This window comes from Diadema setosum, chromosome 5 (genome assembly GCF_964275005.1).
Source record: "Diadema setosum chromosome 5, eeDiaSeto1, whole genome shotgun sequence".
Lineage (NCBI taxonomy): Eukaryota > Metazoa > Echinodermata > Echinoidea > Diadematoida > Diadematidae > Diadema > Diadema setosum.
This window is the reverse complement of record NC_092689.1, coordinates 28,763,544-28,788,669: the sequence shown is the minus strand read 5'-3', so window position 1 is coordinate 28,788,669 and position 25,126 is coordinate 28,763,544. Positions and strand designations below refer to the sequence as shown.

At 38.9% G+C, this 25,126-nt stretch overlaps 1 protein-coding gene across 1 annotated transcript; it reads right to left on the bottom strand.

Moving 5' to 3' along the window:
* Window positions 1-23,513: 23,513 nt before the first annotated feature.
* Window positions 23,514-24,854, bottom strand: LOC140229253 (substance-P receptor-like). Its single transcript, XM_072309531.1, has one exon. It carries the CDS (start codon window positions 24,852-24,854, stop codon window positions 23,754-23,756), a length of 1,101 nt encoding a protein of 366 aa, XP_072165632.1. The 3' UTR covers window positions 23,514-23,753.
* Window positions 24,855-25,126: the final 272 nt, after the last annotated feature.

Genomic DNA, 25,126 nt, shown 5'->3' with positions numbered 1-25,126 from the left:
ACATGGAATTATCTTTAAGAAGAGCAGTTGAGCACAGCCAAGTAGAAAGTGGTAATTTATATGCAAGTGCTGCATGAATGTCTGGTGTTGATTTGGTTGAAAAGAATATACATTCACCTGTACATTCCACTATATATGCGCTTGGTTCATACATGAATATTTATATCATATGTCTTCATGAAGACTATCCATTTTTTTTTTTTTTTAGATATCGCAGTAACCAGGGAGGTGTTACAGAGATAGAGTGGCAACTCTTAGTAATTCATGCAAACACATGTTTGGGTTAAAGGCGTTACAATGGGATGTCTAGCATTCCACTACGCTTTGAAGTCATGCTCGGCACCGCTCTAGTTGCAAGACGAAGTTCGGAGACGAAGAACGCATTTTACCTTTCGTTGAATTACAAGCTTTATTTCACCGTAAAATTTTTAATGAAATACTCGAATTGATTTAGGATAGTTTAGGAGAGAATTCAATATGTTAAACTTGTATTTCTAGTTTCTTCCTAATGCGCAAATCGAAATGAAATGAAAATTAGGCCCTCTAAAAGACCTAATATTTTTCTATAATGCGCACATTTCCGCATGTTAGTTTTCTATCTTTTAATCTGGGATATTTTGATCTTTCAAGTAAAGTACTCCGCTAAAGCGTGTTCCAGCGTGCTTTTATAACTATTCGATTATTGATGCTCTCTTTTGTCAAAGCACATGGGTAACACCTGTAGTTGAACGCATAACTTCTCGGCGGTGCCGCGCATGACTTCAAAGGAGAGCAGTAGTTGTCTCTCCTTCTCTAGCACCTCCCTGCAGTAACACTCCACTCAAGAGAAGGTCTGCAATGACCTTTATCTGCACATGCTCAGATTGTAACTGTGAACTGGCTTATACTTATTCACTTCCATTCAAAACTATACCAGAAACGGCAATTCACTTTTGTATTACATGTACTGTACAACGTGACAGAATAATTCCTTTAACAAGGGTATTATAATACATTTCACTTTTCAATATAAAAAATAAAATGACAACAGTGCATCAAATCACATACACACACACACACACACAAAACAAACCATGCAAACAATTGGGATATCTAAAAACCCATCCATAAAAACATCCTACCTATCCTTCCTAACGATATGCCTTTAAACTACCCCAAAACATAAAAACCCCTCCATATGCACATCAGTATGCATGTTGGCATGGTTGTCATTGCACACACTCACAAACACACACACACACAAACACACACACACACACGTTTATACACAAGAAGAATATATGGAGGAGCTATTAAGAAAAATATTGATGTTGCAATGAGAATGAGTCAGTGAATACTATAATCTAGCAATTCTCCTTTATGTATGATTTCTTCTTCTTGTAACAATGATTTGATAAACGCAAAATATCTAATATAGTGATTGTGACATTGTGACATTCTTTGAAAATCCTTAGCATATGAAGAATCATTGCAGAGAAATTACACGCCAGAGAGCTGCATATACAAGGAGAAAAATTCAAGAAGAAGAGAAAGAAAGGTGAATACGGAAACAGAGGAAGAAATAACTGCCCTCGAAAAGAGGCAGTGGTCACTGCACACATCCTGGAAAGAGGGTGCAAACAGACTCGAAATTTCAGGCATCATTAGACACTCCATACTGTTCTCCCTCTCCGCGGTGTTTGTGCAGCGGTTTGTGTATCATCCATTTTAATTTGACCCAATCAAACAACGACCTATACTGCCTTTTTTTTTTTTTTTTTGTCAGACCCTGGCAAGTTGAATTTAGATTGGTCAACATCCTCTTCGGCAAAGTTCGTTTGTATACACACAACCACTTCTGCCGTTCTACGATGTCTGGCGGTGAACGGCGCCGGAACCTGAACAATGATTAGTTTTCACATTTTTCGATAGGAACAACTCAGCGAATGCTTGTCTCATATTTATCAGATAAATGTTCACGATATACACGAGGTAATATGCAGGAATGTTAAGGCCAATACAAACCGATTTTAGACATTCAATTAGAAAGCTTATTTCTTCTTTGTACGCTGTAAACATGATATTGATTTGAGTCACAGCTCCATAAGTATACTAATCTTTCAGCATAAATTGAAGAGCATTATAAATTATGTTAATCCACATCACCTCTGAAATACGAATACGAGTGGATGAAGTCAATTCAATTCAAACTTAACTTTCACTTTTTTTTTCAACAGAGTGTACAAAGAAATATGTGAAATTTGACATGCATTTAATTTATATCGATTGATACACGGGCAGCAGAGAATAACATGTTCATGTCTAATATCAGTTCAAGAGGAGGCATATATAGAAACATATTTATACATTCTGCAAAGAAAAAAAACAGAAAAAAAAAACCCAAAACACAAGATCAAATATCGAATACATATGACTTAACAGAAATACGCATGGAAACACACAAATTGAAATGTGAAAATATCATGCATAGACACTATCACCTGCAAGTCTAATATCGCGCAAGATCACTTAATGATGAACTGGGCCTAAATGATTGTCCGTAAAATGAACCGCATTGAATACGTTCTTCGCGTATATTTCAATGCTTGATAATAATTAATAACATGTAGATACCTTTGTAACTGCAGTTTTTGTGCGCGTATAGTGATAAAGCAGTTACATTTGAATGAACAATCCTTTTGTTTTGTACAAATCCCACTATATGCTTTTTCTCTTGAAATAAGTGTTTGGGTCTGGTAGGGACATTTTGGATTCCTTATATCTCGGCTGATGAGGTAAGTTAGGACGATGAAAACAGATAATGTTTCAAACTGTTTTTATTTTCCTAGTTTATAACACGTGAATATTTGTATTCCGGAACTGCGTCCAGGTAACCTAATTCGTAGTGTACGAACAATGAATTAGGGGAATTTCTTCATTGAAAAGTTGTCATTGTCGACCTGAATGAGAGACAAATCGATATGATTATGATTCTCATGGGTGAAATGTCGCAAAATTAATCTTACCCTAAAAAAGCCTTAAACAAACCCACCAAAGAATCTATATGCAAATCATGAAACCATAGTAAGTCAGAATGTTCTATAGACTGTCCCAATTACACGCCGAGAAATATAGATTGATGCGCCGATATTAGAGAACGTGCACTGTATTCAAATTTCGGGGCGCAGTTTCAAGGCAGAGATTTCATCCGGCGACCCCACCTTTCCCAGCAGCCTAACAACAGTCAGAGTGAAGCCTTGTGCCAAGCAAAGTTCTTCCAGACAACAAAACATCATAGCTAACGCAGGACTCGACGCTATCTTTTTTCCCTGGTTTCCCGTTTAGGTCACAAAAAGAAAGAAATTTAGTGGTCCGAAATAATCAATCCACTTTGAATCTCGGTTGCCAGATCGGGCCACCAGAAAATAACTGTTTCGAAAATCTGGTAGCCCGATATCAATTTTTGGTGGCTCCGGGCCACCGTGCCACCGCTAATGTTGAGCCCTGGCTAACGGCAAACGGTTTAAACGCTGTTGAAGAGAGTTGTCTTGGTGAAACATCAGCAGTACTTTAACACGTACCAAATTCTTGTGATTCCTTCTACGTTAACGGTTTTCTGATGGTAGATTGAGGAGAAAAAAAGGGGTGCTGTATCCGCACGATGAGGGGTCATCCCACGAGCTCGACACCCACGAGTTATACGGCCCACGAGCTAGACATTGAAATAGGCCAATGAGACCTACACCGCGAGTCATAAAAACCCACGAGTCATACACCCCACAAACTAGACAATAAGTAACACTCCCACTCGGGAGACAACTAAGTATAACATACCAATGAGCTCGACACTAGGCAAATAAAGCCAACGATCTCGTCACTGGGCAGAAAAGGCCTATAAATGAGCTCGATACTACGTAAATCAAGCCTAATGATGCGTGGGCTGTATGGCTCGTGAGTTGTATAACTCATGGACTGTATGACTCGTGGGCAACATGGCTAGTGGTCTGTATGACTCGTGGGTGTCGAGCTCGTGACGTGCACCAACGTCGCAGGACCGAATAAGATGGTTTATCTCGCATCTGCCCACTGTGCCTGGTCTGTTAATGACTCTTCCATCAGTTGTCCATGTCCCAAATTCTGTTTCTGTATCTATGCCTCAGACGTCTTCAAGTGTCCATATTTTGCATACACCTTGAAGTACAACTGTGATTCGACACGGAATGGTGAAGTTTCTACAAATATCGACAATCGACGAAGGGAGTCATGGAGAAGTTCATTTTATGAGAAAAGACGAAACAAAAATGAAAGAAATAAGCAAAAGAAGAACAACATTCTGTACGAGTTAAGAGGATGATGTCTATGCGTGTAAAATATCATGGGAGCCTAAACGAGACACAGCCGCGAGTGCCGCTTAAACTGACAAATCCTCTGGTATAGGGAGCACAGTCGGGCCTATCCTAGTCATAGTCGTTTAATGGAATGTGTTCAGGGAAAGGTGAATGCTTTTATCCGAACACAACAAGCAAAAGCCTCGGGCATGGAAAGACGGGGAAGGAACATCCATTCCACGACCATTTACCTCTACCAAATTGGGAAGCAGTGTGACGTATACTAGTATACGATTTTGGTACTTTTCCATTCCCGGGTGAAAAACAAAGATATGGAAATTAGACATTTGAAAGGGGGCCAGTGGTACCCTTGGTCGTTTCTAGTTTATGACTGTAAGCCAACAAACTTGGTTGCAATGTTTCGTCGCAGAAGAGAACTTGTAAAGGGCTTATAAATGGACGTGACCTCAAACGGACAACGAACAACACACTAGGCTCTTTAACTTGACTTTTGTAAACGAAATTTCCCAGGCAAGCTTCCTTCGCATTCCTTTTTGTAATCTATAAGTGTCCTTGGTACGAGATTCTTTCCTTATACGATCTCCACAATGACCAGCATGCATTGAATAGATATTGTAGTAGTAGGTTAGAAATCTTGGTATTTCCCTTCTCAAGACAAATAGGAGTTATGAGCAACTTCCACAGGAATGAATAAATCTGTATTTGCTCTGGATTTAATTTAAATGTTAATCTTTCCGATCTCAATCCCCTCGTGAAATGGTGCAGAAAAACAGCAAAAAATGGTCACGTGTTTGAATGGAGGCAGACGACTGATTTAAATCAAATTAAATTGATGGGATACTTTATAATTGCCCTCTTCCCCTAAATTCAAACCCTGGAGGCGATTCATCCCAAACGGCTCACTGATAGTCAAATAAAATTCAATCTCTCTGTGTTTGTGTGTTTGTCGGGGAGGGGGGGGGGGCATAAAAGAGAAATTGCGTTGTAACATCAAGAAGATGTCCTCGTCTCACGACAAGATGACATCGGGGAGACATTAAAGAGAAGAGTTATTGCTATTCCCGTATATATTATTTTCGAGGAGCATCCTACTTGAGGAAATTGGTTTTGAATATTTCATGACTTTGAGATTTCCCGCGCGCGCGCGGTCAGGGTGTTTTCCCCCTGACATAAATGCACGGGTTGGGAGTAAACGGGCAACAGTCACAGTTACGGCGGACGCCCAAATGTGCGCATGAGAGGTTTAGGGGCAAAAACATGAAAACAACCCAATGAAAAAAAAAAATCGCCCAAATCTCCGTCGGGAAGAGATTTTCTATCGTATACGTTGAAGAACTCGTTATTCTTAACTATAACTTTAAATCACCCACGCGTATAAGTGTTATCGGGCACATGCTGCAGCATCGATTGCACATTCATGCACGAAGATTTAGTCGAGCACATCGTTTAGAACGGAAAACTGTGATGCGGCATGTTTCTAAGAATGCAGATATTAGCAAATTTGATTATGAGGTAAATGATATCACAAAACCATCCTAGTCAATGTCACCGTCAAGCTATTCGCCAAGGATGAAAAATAACAAATGCAAATTCAAATTCAAATTCAAATTCAAACTTTATTTTCACTTTTTCTCAACAGAATGTACAAAGAAATAAGGAAAATCTGACATGCGTGTCGTTGAGAATATACAAAGCCAGCCAGCGTAGAGACAAACTAAAACCACCTGTCGTCCTCTCTCATAAAAAAAAAAAAAAAAAAAAAAAAACGACTGACAACTCTGATTGTTAACCTGAATGTCGTACTGATGGGTAGCCTGATCTTATCTTGTAGCTGACTGGCTGTTACAAAGTACTAGCAACCGATGTAGTGGACTGCATTTTTATCCTCTTGAGAGCCTTGTAAGAAACGGGAAAATCCAAACATTTGTGAGTACAGTCAAAATATAACACAAGAAAATCCCGGAAATAAACTCTGTTTTCATGATCACATATATATATATATATATATTCCTCTTCCCCACGGTCACATTCCAATGTTTTGGGGTGTTTGTTTTGTTTTAGTAAATAAGAAATAGATAAAAAAGTAGATAATTAAGTAATAAGTAAATAAAAAATAGATAAAATGCAGTTTCATAAAGATTGATCTTACGATTGATCTTACGCTTGATGAAAATTTAAAAAAGTTACGCTCGATCTGCTGTAAAATTTGTGCTCTAGATAAAGGGTAAGTATCTATATGATACAGAATTACGATCAGGATTTTTCTTACGCTCCATTCGCAGAGTTGCGCTTAATAAATCGAGCGTAGGAGCAATCGTAATTCTTCATGAAACAGGCCCCAGATGTAGTATGTTCAGTATGTTGCCCTTTATCAAGCACAGCACATGGGAACACTTGTTGGGTCCTTGCACTACTACAGTCACTATAGAATTCGATGTCAAATCGAAAAGCCGAAAAGGGGCAATCAAGATAAAGAACACTTACGGGACAATTTTCACTCGGGGCATTAGTAGTCAAAAGCAGTAATACTGTTGTAAAAAATAAAACGGAGAACGCAAAATGCAGGTAGAATGGGCCGACTGGTGGGATGTACGAAAGTGTGTGGATTAAGAACAAATTGCTTGATATCAGTTAACACACTTAAGTCGTATTAATGGAGAGTGGAAGGCATGCAGTAAGCGGAAAAGAGGCTTCCGCTAATCAACGTCGACGTTCAGTGCTTAAATACCTGTGTTTCAATGAAATGAAAAATGGACTAAGGGAAATTAAAGAAGGTAATACATGTTGATATGATCAAACATGTTTTGATTTTTCACTCATTCTCGTCCTCTTTCTATGCTCAACTTAGAACTATTGCATGAAGTATTATCAGAAATCCCATCATAAAACCAATACATATTATATTATATTATTCAATTGTATATATTGATACAATAAGTATTTTCCTATAAAAAAAACAACAACATTATTATGATTTTACCATGAGTTCCATTTTTGAGGCAGGGTTTTCTAAAACGGTAGCTCCATCAGCAATGTTCTTGAACATGCAGACAGCCGTCTTGACCTAAAACTTCGATGAATATGAAAACAATACTTGACAGTCTTCACATCTGTTCCCTTCCATGTCACAAAAGGCGTTTTCACATCAGCCCGATAAAAATCCAAGCTCGAGATATTTTTCGCGATTGCGAATTAGAGCGCTATTTCATTTCCTATTCACATCAGCCCGAAGAGAATTAGCCCGAATTTTTTCGAGCTAATTCGACAGCTGAGTATAGGCGTTTTCACATCAGCCCGGTAAAAATCCAAGCTCGAAATGTTTTCCGCGATTGCGAATTAGAGCGCTATTTCATTTCTTATTCACATCAGCCCGAAGAGGGGGTAGCCCGAATAGTTAAAAATTTTGAAAAAGCTCATTCGACAGCTGAGTATGTGCAAACAGCATCAGTAATGTGTGTGCCCTCTCAAAAATTCCTCATGATTTGTGTGCAGTTTGCCTCGGTCGATCGGGTCACACACGCTAGGCATGATGGGATGCATCGCGTTAATTTCTCGAGTCGTTTTCACATTATCAAATAGCGCGCTACTATCCCGCTATTTCAGAAATTTCCCGAGTTGGACTCGAGAAATTTTCTCGATCAGAGCGATACAACTAGCGCGTTAATATGTGTTCACATTATCAAATAGCGCGCTATTTCGCTATCGGGAAAATTTCCCAAGTCAGAAAATAGCGCGCTATTTCGAAACATCGGGCTGATGTGAAAACGCCTATTGTGCAAACAGCATCAGTAATGTGTGTGCCCTCTCAAAAATTCCTCATGATTTGTGTGCAGTTTGCCTCGATCGATCGGGTCACACACGCTAGGCATGATGGGATGCATCGCGTTAATTTCTCGAGTCGTTTTCACATTATCAAATAGCGCGCTACTATCCCGCTATTTCAGAAATTTCCCGAGTTGGACTCGAGAAATTTTCTCGATCAGAGCGATACAATTAGCGCGCTAATTTGTGTTCACATTATCAAATAGCGCGCTATTTCGTGATTGGGTTAATTTCCCAAGTCAGAAAATAGCGCGCTATTTCGAAACATCGGGCTGATGTGAAAACGCCTAAGGAGAAGGTGGAGGGTGTTGTATTATCAATCAACATCGATTCCGGGACACATCGAGCCGTCAACACAAAGCGAAATTCCAGCCTCATATTTTTTTAAAGTTCTGCACGTCCGTAGCGCGTTCTTGTTTTCGTCGCTCGAAGTATGTCGGGTTCCTGCATTCAGACCTCACACACGTCATGTAGCAGGTGCTGCGGTTGATAAATGCATACAATAATGGTGAGAGGAGGAGAGAGAGGAGTTAGTCCGCCAAACTCACTTTGGTGCAAATGATTCTTCAGTTGCAAACGATATCGATTCACTCACCGAAGTTATCTGTTCGGTGTGTGAGGAAGTGGTATATATGATCGGAGCGATAGAATAATGATCTCATGCGATCATCGTTCTCATCGTGCATCCACTGCCTCTCCCACAGCGTCGAGTCTCACGACCAGAGCACGTAAGCGATTCGATTTCGATTCGATTGGACGCGTTCCCAGTGCGTTGGGGGTAACGATGGGCCCTGCGATATAATGCACAGTTAAAGGGGAAATCCAGTCAAAGTATAAGTTAGTCTGATAAAAAAGAGTAAAATCTTACGAGTTCAACAGTAAAAATTTCACTGAAATCGGATGAAAAATAAGGAAGCTATGAAATTTTGAAGCTTTGCTGATTTCTGCAAAACAGTTCTTGTACAGTGGATATGAATATGCAAATGAGTGAAGTGACCATGTCATAACCTCACAATTTTCCATTGATACAAAAAAGGACGAAAATTCAATGTTTCTATCATTGAAGTCTGAAACATGATGTTATTCCTGGTTGAATAACTTCAGAATAGTGATCAGTTAGATAATTATGTCAGGATTTGAGCCCCGGGCATAATGCGTTTGAATGAAAAACTGGAAATTTCAAAATTTTATGAACAAACTATATGGCAAGTTATGAGGGGATGACATTCTCAATTTGCTATTTGCATATTCGTGTATTGTCCGTTCAAGAACTGTTTCCTAAAAAATTAGCAAAACTTCAAAATGTCATACTTCCTTATTTTTCACTCGAATTTGATCACAATTTTACCGTTGAACTTGTAATATTTTACTCTTTCTCATCAGACTAACTTGTAATTGGACTGGATTTTTCCCTTTAAAGTGAGGTAGGTTCCTACCACGAAAACCAAGGAGATGGGAACCCATCTCCCTGATACTGGTCCACTCTTTGCATATACCTGTTCGCCCGCAAACAAACACAAATACCCAATTTATCATTGCAAGGTCCCACATACGCCAACAAAATGAAAATTGGGAGAGGATGTCTTGTAAATAAATCTATCTGGTCTCATCCCACAAGACCGACACCCACGAGTCATACAGCCATGAGTACGACACTAGGTAAAAACAGCCCACGAGTACATTACAACACGGGGCTTAATGTGTCGGTCTCGTGGGCCTTACGTGTCGAACTCATGGGCTGTATGACTCGTGAGCTGATAGCTCGTGGGCTGTATGACTCATGCGCTGTATGATTTGTGGGCTGTATGATTTGTGGGTGTCCGTCTCGTGTCCAACGGTATCCTAAAGACGTTACGACGTAGCCTTTATCCTGAATTATTATGTCAATCATTCGAGTCTGTTGTAGCATGAACAAATATAATTCATGTTAAAGGGGCCCTGAAATCCAAATGCATGTTGATTAGTGTTGATTTATGATACCCTCAACATCACTTTTGCGGTAAAACAATATCTAGAAACATTTCATATGTTTTTAACGATTTTTTTTTCTTCTATTTTTCTTCAAATTACTTGGGAACGCCAACAAAAATCCTTCCAAACCAATCGATATTAATATTCTTGAGATGACCTCATCTGTCAATCATTGCTAAAGTACTGAAATGTTTAACAAAAGACATTGGAATGCACCTTCCTCTCGACTCAGCATAACTTGCATGTTTCTGTCATATTAATGTGACTAACAAAAGACATGGCGAGGGAACAGGCAAGTTATGCTGAGTCGAGGGGAAGGTGCATTCCAATGTCTTTTGTTAAACATTTCAGTACTTTAGCAATGATTGACAGATGAGGTCATCTCAAGAATATTAATATTGATTGGTTTGGAAGGATGTTTTTGTGGGTGTTCCCAAGTAATCTGAAGAAAAAAAAATCGTTAAAAATATATGGAATGTTTCTAGATATTCTTCACCGCAAAAGTGATGTTGAGCGTATCATAAATCAACACAAATCAGCGTGCATTTGGATTTCAGGGCCCCTTTAAGATTTTTTCTCAGTTGTGTTCTCATTAAAACCGTTGTAAGTGTGGACCCAAACTATGGAACTCCCTTTCGGCTGAAATGAAATATTAGTAAGTCCTGACCCTATTAAATTCAAGTTACACAAAAAGCATCAAGACATTATTGAAACACCGAATACATACGGACAACCGTGCTTTCAAATCCAGTGATTACCTGCATGCCTATATCTTACTGTTCTAATTTCAATAGATAATCTGTACTGGAATATTGAATTGTATGTTAGGTGCCTCGTCACATGACCCATTTGTAATGCGATGTTGGCTTTATTTGCTAGGGGTTTGTATGGATGTTTTTGCATCTGTGTTGGTGTCTGTCTGTTGGTGTGTGTGTGTGTGTGTGTATGTGTCATTTCATCCTACAAAAGAGGCGGTTCTACTGCTTTTTTTTTTTTTGGGGGGGGGGGCTATCCTCCCAACGTTTCATTTCACATTCTTATCGACTTTTTTCCTCTATTTTCTTCTGAATCAGAATGCCACTTCGTATGCAAATACTTTTTACTTAATATTTTTCTATGCAAATAAAAAAAGACAAATTTTTCATTTTTTTTCTTTTTTTATCAAGGGAACTTGCTAATTGCTTTCCCTACATACATTACAACGTGCAGGTACATGTATAGCCCTACTTCAATTTGCACTGATATCACGAACATCAAAATATTTGTATTTCTAAGTATTATGCACCTATATGCAAGTGTGTATACGTTCATTAATGCAAATATTATTTAGTTGTTAGACATTTATTTCTTTATATGTATTTTATTTACTTTATTGTAATTTCTCAAATGCCTTTTCTCCTGCTTGTACGAATGATTGTTGTTTTTTGTAATAATTTTGTACTACTAGGATATGGGAAAAAATAAATGCAATTAAATCAAATCAGCACTCTAGTTAATCTAAACACACAGAGAATTAGTGCATGAAGTGATGTGTTGACCGGCTAAGTTATTTCAAACAGTGACATATATATACATTTCTGTTTCATGTTCCGCGGAATGTGTCTGGAGAGTGGTTTGTTTGTTTGTTTGTTTTTTGTTTGACTTTTCCCTTTTTGATTCTTTTCAGCCAAAAGTGTGTGTGTGTGTGTGTGTGTGTGTGTGTGCTAGGAATTTTGAATTTTGAAGCAAAGCGTTCTCCCATATAATTGTAGTGATGAAGGACTGTAACATTGTTGGGATTTGGATATTGTGACAAGAAATTACGTGGGGGAAATATTTGTTCATGAACTAGAAGTGACCCAAGACTTTTTGGTGCTAAATGTCAGATCTTAACACACCTTTCCACGATAATACGAGGGGTTAACAGGTGAACTCCTCCGCGCAGACGATCATATGATCTTATCCCAAAGTGGGCTAACCTGAAATCTCAACCCTCGTTGGCGCTCAAATCAAATCAGAGAAAGCTTGTGTGGCCTCACGTGGCGGCGTGAGTATCGAAGATCTCACGTGCTGCGGGTATCCACGACACGAGTCGTATACCCGTCTGTTCCGAGGTGTAACCATCGGTATTCGTTCTCCGTGGAAGGATTTTCTTTGCTGTTTCTTCTTCTTCTTCTTCTTCTTCTTTCATCTTCTCTTTTTTTCCCACCGTCCATCAACTGAAAACGTAAGAAACAAACAAGCGATGAGTTATTCTGAGTAGCCTAATACTCTGGCGTACGTGTTGACTTTCAAGAAGGCCACAGCTTTACCACTCCACCGTAAGCGTGCGCAGACACATCCATCACGGCGTCAGTTTACGCACGGCCGCGCAACAACGTAATAGCCAAGAGCTGCTGAGGCGTCGTATCGCCTTCACACGTGACACGGGAATGTGAGACTCTGGGAGGTGTCAAAAATTGGAAAAGATCTCTCTATTTCAACTTTTTTTCCCCCAAGTTCAAATCCCTTATGCGATGGTATCATTTGCCCGTTGACATCAGCAGTGTAATGCATTACAAGGTTTGAATGACGTCATTGGTAGTTTGTGTAGCTTGGGGTATCAGTGTTATAGTTGGAACAAAAGAAATTTGCATTTAGCTTTGTTGTATCTTATTCTCTTTTCAGAAAAAAAAAATGATAAACACATCACAAAGAAAGTGAACCTTTAAATCATTTGTGACGCACGACATGTGGTGCCTGTAGACGTTTCCGGAGACGTTTACGAAATGTCCGCTTTAAATGAAATTCTTCTTTTTTTTATGACATGAAAAAGAATGCAACGCGTATTCAGATTGGTTAAAATGTCACCGAAGATTCATGTTAATGCTCCCCCTTATGAGCGGGAAAACGTATTGTAGATGAGATTTTTTGTTGTTCTTGTTGTTGTGTCGCATTTTTTGTAAAATTCGGTCTGTACTCTACTGACACATGTAGGCGTTTTACCTAATTCTTTGCTAAAGCCCAAATAGCTGCGCCACCGAAATTAACGCGGTCTTTTACGAGGTATGTTTCTGCCTTCAAATCGCTTCGGCCAAAACATAAAAAGAGAACTTCCTCGAGGCGTAAATTTTTGATCGCTTTTCATCGACTTCATCTCATTTTCTGAGCTGATTTCTGAGCAGGACTGGATTAGACAGTAATGTGGTTTTAATCTTTCCTTTTGAGTTTACTTGCCCCGAGCTCTGAAAATACCAATACCTGGTGTTGATGGTCCGATTTACAGAGAGCATAAAATATATGTTTTATGGGATATTTTCACACAATGCATATTGACAATCATTTCACTTTCGTTACTTTACCAACCATTGTAATGTATCCTCACTGTAAGTTTTTGTATTATTGTTTTCTTTCTACAAATTTACATGCATCATTCTTGTCACTGAAGAAAGTGAGATTTATATTTATACATTATTTCATTGTGAAAAAACGAAATAAATTTGAACTGAACTGAACTGAACTGATATATGTACTGCCGTCAGGCCGTTGAGAGTGCGCTCGGAAGACAGATTGACCAGCAACTTTCTGGCAAGGCTTTAAGGTGTATAATTTTTGGCAGATAACATACATTGCACACAATTGAGAGATAAGGAAACAGGCAAAAACTAATTCGCGGGTAAAACAATTAAAAAGAAGAATCACTTTGGTGATGACAGACTATAGATGGTTCTTACGTTTTGGTCGGTCATTTATCTGTTTATCATTATGAGATTGCGTACTCTTGTCAAGAGTGCCCCCCATATATATATATATATATATATATATATATATATATATATTATATATATATATATATATATATATATATGCTTACTTGCCTCTTCCGAAAGAAAAGAAAATGATATATTTTGTGACAGCGGAATCACATTTATTCAAGCGAATGAATTATCGTTGAATATACAACCAAAATTTTTTTTTCAGCAATTCTTTAGACATTGATTTGGCAACAATTGTATTTTCAAACCAAAGTACATCATTTGGGGTTGTGTGTGTGTGTGTGTGTGTGTGTGTGTGTGCGTGCGTGTGCGTGTGTGTGTGAATGTATGCACGTACTTGAATGGCGAATACGAATCGCAGTATTAAAACAGAATTAAAAAAAAATGCTGGCAAACTACATATGTTATTAAGCGTTTCTTTGGCAGGGTTTCGATTAAGAAATTCAGGACAAATTGGAAACCACCACCTCGGAAGCGTTTCGAATTTTCATCGGACTTTCGGTATACTTTCTTCAACTAGTACATCATGGTTTATGGAGTATTTAGTACAGATAAATTCCTGACGTTCCCTAACATACATCGAGTAACGCGAATCATACATGCAATAAAAATCATGAACCCATTGCTGTCAGAGCCTGAAAGGGATAACAAAGCAAATCACACTAGTTCAGTTATAAAGTGAAGAGTCGGAGAAATTGGGAATATTTTCTATTCTAATCACTTTTTTTTTCTAATAGAATAAAGAACAGAAATACGATTTGTTCGACGGGAAATTTTGTCTGTTCTCCTTGGGTGAACGCATTGTATTGACCATGCTTGTCACGATTGTCTTCAAGGCAAAATACACACATTGTGCAGCAACTCGTCAATGATAATATTGTACAATGAATCCTTTCTCCCTTCTGATAAGAATATCTCAACAGTTCATGATGGTCATAGGAGGCAAATATTTAGTTAATCTGAAATCTCTCGGTCTCCGTATTATGTATGTTGACGTGTCTTATCACCCTGGTGAGCGCACGACTTCTACCCATCTCGTTTTCTTCGGCTCCCCTCCTCGTGGGCACCGCGTCGAAATTAAGATTTCCCTGATGAGCTCTTTGTTTGCTTTTCTCCTGTCATCTCACGAAGGTGGAGGTTGAAATAGAAAGGTCTCCGGCTATATTTTTTCATGTCGTTGTTTTGATCTCCGATTTACTAATGGTGTTGCTCGAGAAGTTTAGAGTCAAAGTTAGCCACTAATTCCATATTCGACGTGCTACTGTAAAGGAAAATTCCCTTGTTGTTGTGACACTATGTGAGATTGAAAGATTCCATATTTGCGCCCTCCCCTATGGTGTTTCAAGACTTCCTTAGATTTGTGTACATGGCTGATGTAGATCCTAGAGCATAATTTATGGTGAGAGCAAACCACCATGAAGTCAAAGACCCTTGCCAGTTGTGCTTTAGCATAAAAGCCAAAACAAGCAAATGAAAAAACTTAGATAAGTGTCATCTCTTTCCTAGATTCAAATACAAGCACACTGTTTGAAACATTTTGTGAAAAAGAACATTTTCAGTGGGTAGATTTCTTGTTTCTATCTAAATTTCAAAAAGAGGCAATTGCTGTAACATTAGCCATGTATTCACAAGGATCATTGTTTGTGACTTATCACGGTAATATCGCAATTATATCGATTATTCATTAATTCATTCATTTTTCCATATATGATTAAAATTCAATCGGCTAGAAGAAATTTCACATTTTTGTGAAAGTGTATGATAACTACTTCAGCTTTCAATGAACAGATTCGTTTGAATTGCACCTCCGTGTGAGCGTGCGCTCCCTGTCTGGATGTCATAAAAGATTTTCTCCAAAAATTGATTTTTTGACAAAAGGAAATTTACGTGGTGCATTTTTTATATTGTAACGGTGTAATTTGATTTATTTTTGTGTGTTATTGAGTACACGTGTTGTGTATTCTTGTGTGTGTGTGCGTGTGTGTGTGTGCGTGACAGGAAAAGAAAGAAGAGATTCAGTCGCTTTGTTATGAAAGAATACTTTTATAGGCTGTGACTGCTCTCCATTGTTATCATAAACCATATATTTACGGTCTATACAACGAAATTTACCATATTGAAAATTTTAAAAGCATAAAATTCCATTCAGTGAATGACGTTTGAATGACTCCACATAAAACATGTGAATATGTACGTTGAAACACTGCCTTGTATAGCAGTACTCTTCAAAAATTGAAAATGATGAAAATCCGTACTACTCTATATTGTGAAATTACTGGCCTCGACAAGCTGCTTCCTGAAGCTGGTTCCTCTTTTTTTACAAACTGTAATGTTCTTTTATTTCTTACTATGTTAGTTAATATTATTTGGTAAACAAAGTGCATTTAATTTCATTCCATTTCATTTCATTTCATTTCTTTTCATTTCAAAATGTAGTTACACATTTGACAAATGAGCGGGATCTTAAAAATCTCTCAATGCATGAGCGCACACTTTTTATTTCTTTGTAAACCGAATAACGTGAAGCTTTTCTTCTGCCCATGTCATCCAGGAGGAGTTTTGTGTTATCAGAAGCATTAATATGTTTCTGGTAAAACAGCATAAAGCGATGCACCAACGATGTGGCACGCAGACGACAAATGCTTATCAATGGCGGGAAATATAACAGATAAAAGTAAGAACGAGTGAGCTATTACTCACAGCTGGTACTGCACATCCCACGTTCTTTGACTTTTCGTTATGCTGAAGCCAGATATTTCTTCTGCGGGGTTGAAATAAATAACTGAAAAAGGATTACTCCAATGAATTCAAACCCCCTCCCATTATTCAATAATCGTGATGATAAGAGAGAGAGAGAGAGGGAGAGATAGATAGATAGATAGATAGACAGATAGATAGATAGAGAAAGAGAGAAAGAGAGGGAGAAAAGAAGATTTAAGAGAAGAGATAGCATTGTGATTAAGAAAGCATGCACCGGTTTACGGTAATGTTGTCTGGAAAGTGCAAAAATCAAATCATATCGACAAAGAGAGAGAAATGTGTTTGTGCGCATGTGTTTGTGTATAAGTGTGTGTGTGTTAGTGCGTGTGTTAGTGTGTTAGTGTGTGTGTGTGTGTGTGTGTGTGTGTGTGTGTGTGTGTGTGTGTAAGAGAGAGAGAAAAGGTGGGAGATGGGGAGAGAAGAGAATGAGGGGGTGGATGGATTAAAACTGTGAAATGCGTTGTTACCGAGAAAAGGACTATACGGGCAACAGGGGACAACAGCATGTGCCTCAGGCTCTCTTCCTCTCCCTTCCCCCCCCCCCCCCCCATCTCTCTCTCGATCTCTTTCTATCCCAATGGGCTGAGTTTGACGTGGCACTGACACGCCAGTGCCATTCTTTAAGATCCTTTGAGATCCGGGAACGGAACTGTGATGATGAGTAGCAATTGCACGTTTGCTGTTCTCCAGAGACTGCCGCTGAGAAGTCAACCTGTTGAAACAAAACACACCGTAAACATCGCTATAAAAAAGGCTGCAAGTAGTCGTCCCGAAGAATGGGGGAGGTAGAGGGGAAGGGGAGGGGAGGAGGAGGGGTGGGCTGAGCCGAGACATTTGAAAAAGCACTGTCGAATGAAATAGAAATGCATGTTTTAGTCATTGTTCGAACGGCGCCAAACGGCGACAACATAAAGAATAATGCATGTTTTAATCCCAAACTGAAAAATTGACGATTATTTTTCTTTCTAAAGGCAATTTGAAGGTCGTTCGTAAGTCTAGCCCATCAGATTTTGCGTATAGATGAATTGCTTTCATGTATTCGACGAGAGAGGACATGCACTCGGAATAACTATTTCATGCGCTAACCTCGGATTTGGGAATCGATTCTTCTTCCATCTATTCAGACTAATGGCAAGGGAGTTTCTCTCTCTCTCTCTCTCTTTATCCTACACTCTTTGTTGTGCAACCGTCTTGTTCAATAATGTATGAACCAATCTAAGATGATGCTACATGAATCCAGGCCTTCAGTGACACAACTGCAAGGGCGTCTCGGCTGAGCCAGATCCAGAAGAGGGGAGAGAAGGTGAACACGTTTTGTTGTCGAATATGAATTGAGAATGTGAAATGTTAATCTAATTCAAGACCGGCCACGTTTCGCGTCACATAAAAAAAAAATGAATTAGATTCACATTTTCGGAGACGGGCGGGGTGACCATATTTACTGCGAGACACACCAAAATGTGTTGCGAGTAATCTCCATTTTATCTCCAGTGAAATTGCTCCCTTAATCACAAAGCAGGTCATGGACCCGGCTGTGTTAATATTTCCTATTTTAGCATGTTTTTGTTTTTTGTTTTTTGACGTGTCGACCGTATCAATACCAGGTTCATTGTTTTCCCTTCTCAGTCTGAATTGTAAACAACGTTGACGCTGTATCATGTTCACGCGAGGTGATTTGATGTGCCTGTGAGGCGCTGTTCTCCTGATTTTAGCATCTACTCCAGAGAGACGGTGACAGTTTCCCCCCACCGAATGCATCGATGTGGAAATACCACATTTTGTTCATCTCATGTCCTCGTGTACCCTTCACCTGACTGCTCAAATGATAGGGATAAACCAGCCCCCTGTGGCAGTCACTAGGGCCTGTCATTCTCATCCACGGATCATTGCATTGCCCCCTTCTCTCTCTCAAAGACGTTATATTTTCTTCTCAATCTGTCAATGTCTGTGCTTATGTGCATGTACGTCGCTTTCGCTCTTGCTTCGAGAATATTATTGCTAACCAATGACATACTTGAGTACCCTGTTTTTGTCCCTTTCTCCATTGTCTTTTCATCTGTCACCCCCCCCCCCCTTTCTCTCTCTCCGTGTATATATCATATATATATATATATATATATATATATATATATATATATATATATAATATCAACAATAGAACAGAACTCAAGTTCATGCTGTCAATACCAACAGTTTATTTTGACACAACTGTTGGTATTGACAGCATGAACTTTATTTCTGTTCTATTAATTTTTCTATATTATACCACCAACACGTGGACTACTTGTTTTGTATATATATATATATATATATATACATATTAATCTCGATTTTTATCGTTTCAGCATTTTATCTAACTCTGTTAAACACATTATGTGATGTTATTGATATCATTTTTCGCTGACCAGTTACTAACTGTTTTTCCCCATCTAATCGAAATAATGCGCACTTTAATGTGCAGTTTATATTGCTCTCTCCATTCGAGTATTAGGTCTTTTGCACTTACCAATTTGCAATTGCGAGAAAGGCAAAAATGAGAGTATTTTTGGAACTGCATGAAAAAAATGCCACTGAACGTACTATTTAAATGTAAATGTATGATGCAAACACATTCATACCATGCTTGTGTGTAATGTGTATGCGTGTGTGTGTATATGTGTGGTTTTATTCGCATAGCAGCTGTACTTACCAAGATAATTTTGAATTTGGCATCGGTTTCGAAATATTATTGCAAACGTGATTGTATGATTCATCTTCTGCGTAGCCTCCAGTTTTCCAAAGTGTAGTTACAAGGTCACATGATTTTACATCTGCCCTATGTCAGGGTCTGTGTGCGTAAATGTGTTCGTATGTGTGTGTGTGTGTGTGTGTGTGTGTGTGTGGGTGTGTGTGTGTGTGTGTAGCTTCGTGGGTGTAAAATGATTTGACGTATAAGTTAGAAAACATCCACAAGGCAAGAAACGGACACGGTAAAGTTTTGAAGTATAGTTGTAGTTCTTTTTTTTTCATCACCAACATAACAGAAATCCCATAAGCAGCACACGAAACAAAACACATTTCACTTTCGTATAAAATGATACTATTCCGGTGTAAGGAAGAGGTGACGGGGGCGGGGGAGTACTGGACTATCCACACTATTCTTCTGCTGTGTGATCTTATACCAGTCTAGCAGTTTCACCGGTTCTTGAAATTAATTGTCATTACCGTCTATTTTTTTTTAAGTTATAATTACAACCATCTTAAAAAATAACTTCGAAGAAACCAACAAATTCATTAATACACCAACAAATTCATTAATAAATCATTCCATGGTTCATCGATTAAGTTTATAAAAATGACATGTTGATAATGCTGCATTTTATGTTTCACAGTGGTTGCGACGAATGATTACTCTCATAATATCATCAACTTGACAGCGATAGAGATACGATGCGCATCGATTTACCTTGGAATATAATAGGACAAACTTAACATTGGATGATATAAAATATCAAGAGACTTCGTAATGGAATGCCAAGAATTTGACTTACGTTACACCCACTGGTAATGACGTCTGTCTTATTTCGAGTTTTGCTGTGAAGCCGGTGGATGACCGTTGGGAAATGATTCCATTTAATGTTTGGTTGTCTGATACTCCATCTCTTATACAACATTTCATCAATTTGGAAGAAAGGATAAAGCAATCGCCAATCATGGAAACGAACATAATATCGACAGCAACGATAACTATGGTGACAATACCGAATGCGAAAATATAACACTGAGAGTGATACAACACTAGGATCGAAGAAAATGTTATGGGTTTAAAAACGTTTTCAACTTTTGACACAAGCGGAATATCGAATGATTATTTTACAGCAATTAAGAATTTGAAAACTTTTGCAACGAAAATAAAATGAAGTGAGCACTGCATTGCAGTCTCAGCGTTGAAACTTTTGCGTTTTTGTGTTTTAGGTGATTCGTGAAAGGTCACGGATCACCTTTTGTTTCTGTACGAATTATTCACTACTGTTTTTGTTGTTGTTGTTTTTTGTTGCCATATCGGTGGGCTGTCATGCGCGATAGGTTTTAGTTTATGTCAAAGGAATGTTTGTATACCAAGTTCCATTCCGTATCTTTGAGGTAACAAGGGAAAAATAAGAAGATCCAAAGGAGGTTTGACGATTACGTGAGCTTAAAATCCACGATGCAACTACCTTGAGGTGCCCATTCATGATGTTGCATTCACTGAAACGTAAACACTCATTTAGTTTTAAGCATGCTCTTCTGGATAAGATATTATAGCTGAAAATTACAGTGCCCTGTCGAAATGCCTCCCTAGGGATCACGCGCCAATTTGGAATGATTCTTTCATTCCCTATTAAGGACGCTGGTTCTTGCAATAATCTGATCAAAATGCATTATGAGAAATGAATGACGACAGGGTTCATAAATCTTAGTCATCCATGAGGCCATCCGTGGAGCTGCAGTGCTCAAATGCGCAATTAGTGCTTGATCTGGAGAAGACGAAATTAATCCTCAGTGTTTTAGATCTTCAGGTCAGTGCGTTTGGGCTTTTCCCCTTGACCCAGATGAGGGAAACACGCACACTTCGAGTTAAAGTGGTGCACACCAACACACAAGAATGATGCCATCTAAGCACTTGTTTATCTATGTCCGTTCCTGAAAGATGGGAGTGTCACTTTAACAATTTGCATATCATTCAACATATAATAATAATAATGATAATAATAATAATAATAATGTATGACATTTGTGAGGCGTCAAATCCATCTAATAATGAAATCCTCCAGGGGCAACTTTCTGTAAGATATGAATTCCGGACATAAAAGAAAGAAAACGACAAAGTTAATAGGTTGAGTGTAAAAACTGATGTTGATATAAGATAATGTTATATTATAATGTTTTTCTGTTTTATAATGTTGGTAAAAAGGTGCCTCAATGTTGTTCATGTAGTTGTGTATTGTATATTTTTTGTTTTGTAAAAAGCATGTGAACAAAACAAATATCCATGATATGGACAATAAAGACTGAAATGAAATGAAATGAAATGAAATGAAATGAAATGAAATGAAATGAAATGAAATGAAATGAAATGAAAATGAAACAGTGAAGGCCATAGATGGAAATAATGATGATTAATTATTGTAAGCCAAATTAATCAAACACTTTTTTGATATTTTCTTGAATACTTTAACAGAGTTACTATTCTTCTTGAGGGAGTGAGTTCCATAGAGAAGAATGTTATGGCATTAAGGTGGGTCAAATTACGCCTGCGTCCTGAACTCCCCATAAAAGTATCCTCTACAAAATTCGACGAAGTATAACTACTTTTAGTCCTATAAAAAAAAAAAGAAATATCTCAAATGTATAGATATGGGCTAAGAGCCGGTCCTAATGGAAAGAATGGGAAGTTCTTGAATCATTATAGCAACATTGTTTCCCCACCCCTTAGGATGATTCCATCACCGTTTTCTTTGAAATCCCACCACATTCTTTTTTTTTTCCAAAAGAAGATGACCACGTACTAGCTTTAGGGATGAGAGACGACACGTGACGGCCTACACAAGAAAAAGTACCTCACACAAGCCCCCTGACTCGAGTAAGCTGGGAAAACGTGCCAAGCGCTAATCTGAACCTTAACCGGAATGTGATGGCGTATACTAAATGAATTCCAGTTCAAAGGGGCTCGAAGCTCGAATGCGACATCTCAAATTAAAGGTACTTTGCCATGATACCCCTAACTTGCCCTTATTTACATGTCAATGGAGTGTTAATGTCATCGACCTAAAAGGTTTCATCGATGACTTTCTCATTCGCTCTTTTTGTTTTTAAGGGGAAGGTATGCAGAGCATATATTTCGGCTGGAGAAAACGCAGTGGAAAACATGATAATTGCTGCATCTCCGTAGGCATAGCCAGATAGGTAAGTAAATTGACGTCTGGCTTCCCTCTCCTTTCCCCTTTCTTTCCGATTACCATTCTTTTTGGGATGGGAAACGTGACCGTCGGCAAACTTTCATCGTTTGTAGTTTCTTCTTAACTTGTAGATTCTTCTCCCATATCTTCAAATTTGTATTGGATTTCACACATAATTGCCAGTAGGAAACACGAGAACGTGTCATGATTACATGCTGCCTTATTAGAACATGACCCGGAGCGGCGTATGGACGTTTTCAGCCTGATTGCTTCGTCTTTTGTCTTTTCAAAGACACCTTCCAATCCTGTATTGCGATACCGGCGACCGACCAATTATTGAATGCAGAACCTTCGAATATCAAATATTGTCATTCCTATCGATGCAATCGACGTAAAGTTGATTATAGAATACCAAATTTATGAAATGACAAATGACAAGTGACGTTGAACTTATGATTCTCACGATCAGGTGGCTTGCGTTGCATGCATATTTCAAGATGGCTTTGCTTTTTCATAGAACCTGCACTTTTTGAAGCTTTATTTCAGATGAAATTACTTGGCTCCTTAACTAACAGACAGCATTGAGAGCCCCCAGTAGAAATCTAGGGAATAGTTAGTATTGACCTCTGATGATCCTAATTCTTGGTATGACATGAACAATTCAGAACTTATTGAATTAAATTACAGCTAGGATATTACCATATACATTCCATCATGCCGTTTGTTTGTTGTATCATTATGACATGAAGTGAGGGAAATTGAGACATGTACAACTCTTTATGAAAATAAATTACCTGTTCTACCTAGCCCAAATCAAAACGCCAGAGAAACATAAATTCAGCACCAAATACCGACGATATGCATTCCTGTGCAGAGATAATGATGACAATGGCTACACGACTGGCAAAAATCTATGAAATACAAGTTTGAGCTTGAACCATCGTTGCAGGATGTCTTCTTTATTTTGATACTTTTCCCTTTTTTAGATATTCTCTAAACTTATTCTTCGACAACTGTCTTTCAGTCAACCACGATGAGTAGTCATCACACGCGTCTTAGTGCGTTTGTACAAGGTGAAGGCTTGATCGATCTTTTTGAATTAATGCAACATCTCTCCATGACAACAGGAAAATCGCTGACTTTCAAACAATAAATAATAGAGTGCATATCATGCGGCAACCTCCGCTTAGCTATACCAGTGGAAATTTTGAAAATCTTGGCTACGAGTTCGAGAGTTCGGTTGTCGCCGCTTGGTTATCATGGATGTGATTCGACGTGCACAGACACATAATGGCAACGCGGAATCCTTTACGGAATTGTTTGTACTTGAATGCATAGATGATTGGATTGATAACCGAGTTAGAGAATGCCATTAGTCGGAACAGTTTGTACAACACGTGGTCTGTGGAGACGATTACTACGCCGAAGTTTTCAAAGAGATAGACGATTTGGTTTGGTGACCATAGAACTACAAAGGCTATCACCACGGTGAAGAGAACGTAGACCACCTTCCGGCGTGCGCGCAAAATGGCAGGATCCCCGCGATTATTGTTCCCTCCACTGGCTTGAGAATTATGCGCCCCGCGCTTCAGGTTGCTCATAATTCTGTAGTACGCCCATACCATGACAAGGAGGGGCAGAAAGTATGATAAGAGGAACACCAAAACGCCAACGAAGATGGCAGCTGCTTCACTCGTGTAGTGGTATCCGCACTCTTGTTTGGTGGTGTCGTAGTAGTTGACAAAGAATGCGAACAACTCTTGGACTAGGGCGATGATCCAGGTTCCCGCTATCATGAGTCCGACTTTCTTCGACGTGAAGTAAAGCGGATAGTGCAGAGGATAGACTATGGCGAAAAAGCGCTCGAAGGTGACACTGACGAGATTGAAAACTGACGCTGTCACGCACGTCCAGAACAGAAAGCGATTGGAGTAGAATCGACAGTAGAGTTCGGCTGCCACACGATTCGATGGTGTCCAAGTGAACAAAACCGCCTCCAGAACGAATACATTCCCTACAATGCACACACTTGCGACCAAGTCTGCGAAGGCTAAGCTCAGTATGAGGTAGTTGGTGAAATTATGGAGGAATTTTGCGCGCCAAATGATGACGCAGACGAGGAAATTTCCAACGATGCCGACCGTTCCCAGAATGAACTCCAGCACTACTACCCAGATGTCTAGCGTGTGTTCGGAAGGTGGGAGAGAGGTCGACGTACTGTTCGCCAGCGACAAGTTTGCAGTTGTCGGAATCACGTCCGTCACAGTCGTAACGTTCATTGATATGTAAGGAACGCGACTGCCGACTTGACTTGGCGCCATCATCATATTACCAGCAATCGATAGTATCGCACTTCCGTTGATCGACTCCGTGGTGATTCGTTTACAGCTGAGTAAAGCAAGACAGCGAGTCCATCTTCACGCCAACTTTTGGGGTCCTGTTTAGAAATGGATAAACAGAAACAAAGAAAACAATGCTGAATATGTTTGTCTACATGTAATATAAGTATCGAGGCTTGAAACTTTTATAATGATAAAATACATATCTTAGTTCCTCATAGTAACTGCCATCAATATCCTATTCTGATCTCCCT

Coding starts and splice junctions, on each gene's coding strand:
- LOC140229253 (XM_072309531.1), bottom strand. CDS start 24,854: ATGGCGCCAAGTCAAGTCGGCAGTCGCGTTCCTTACATATCAATGAAC.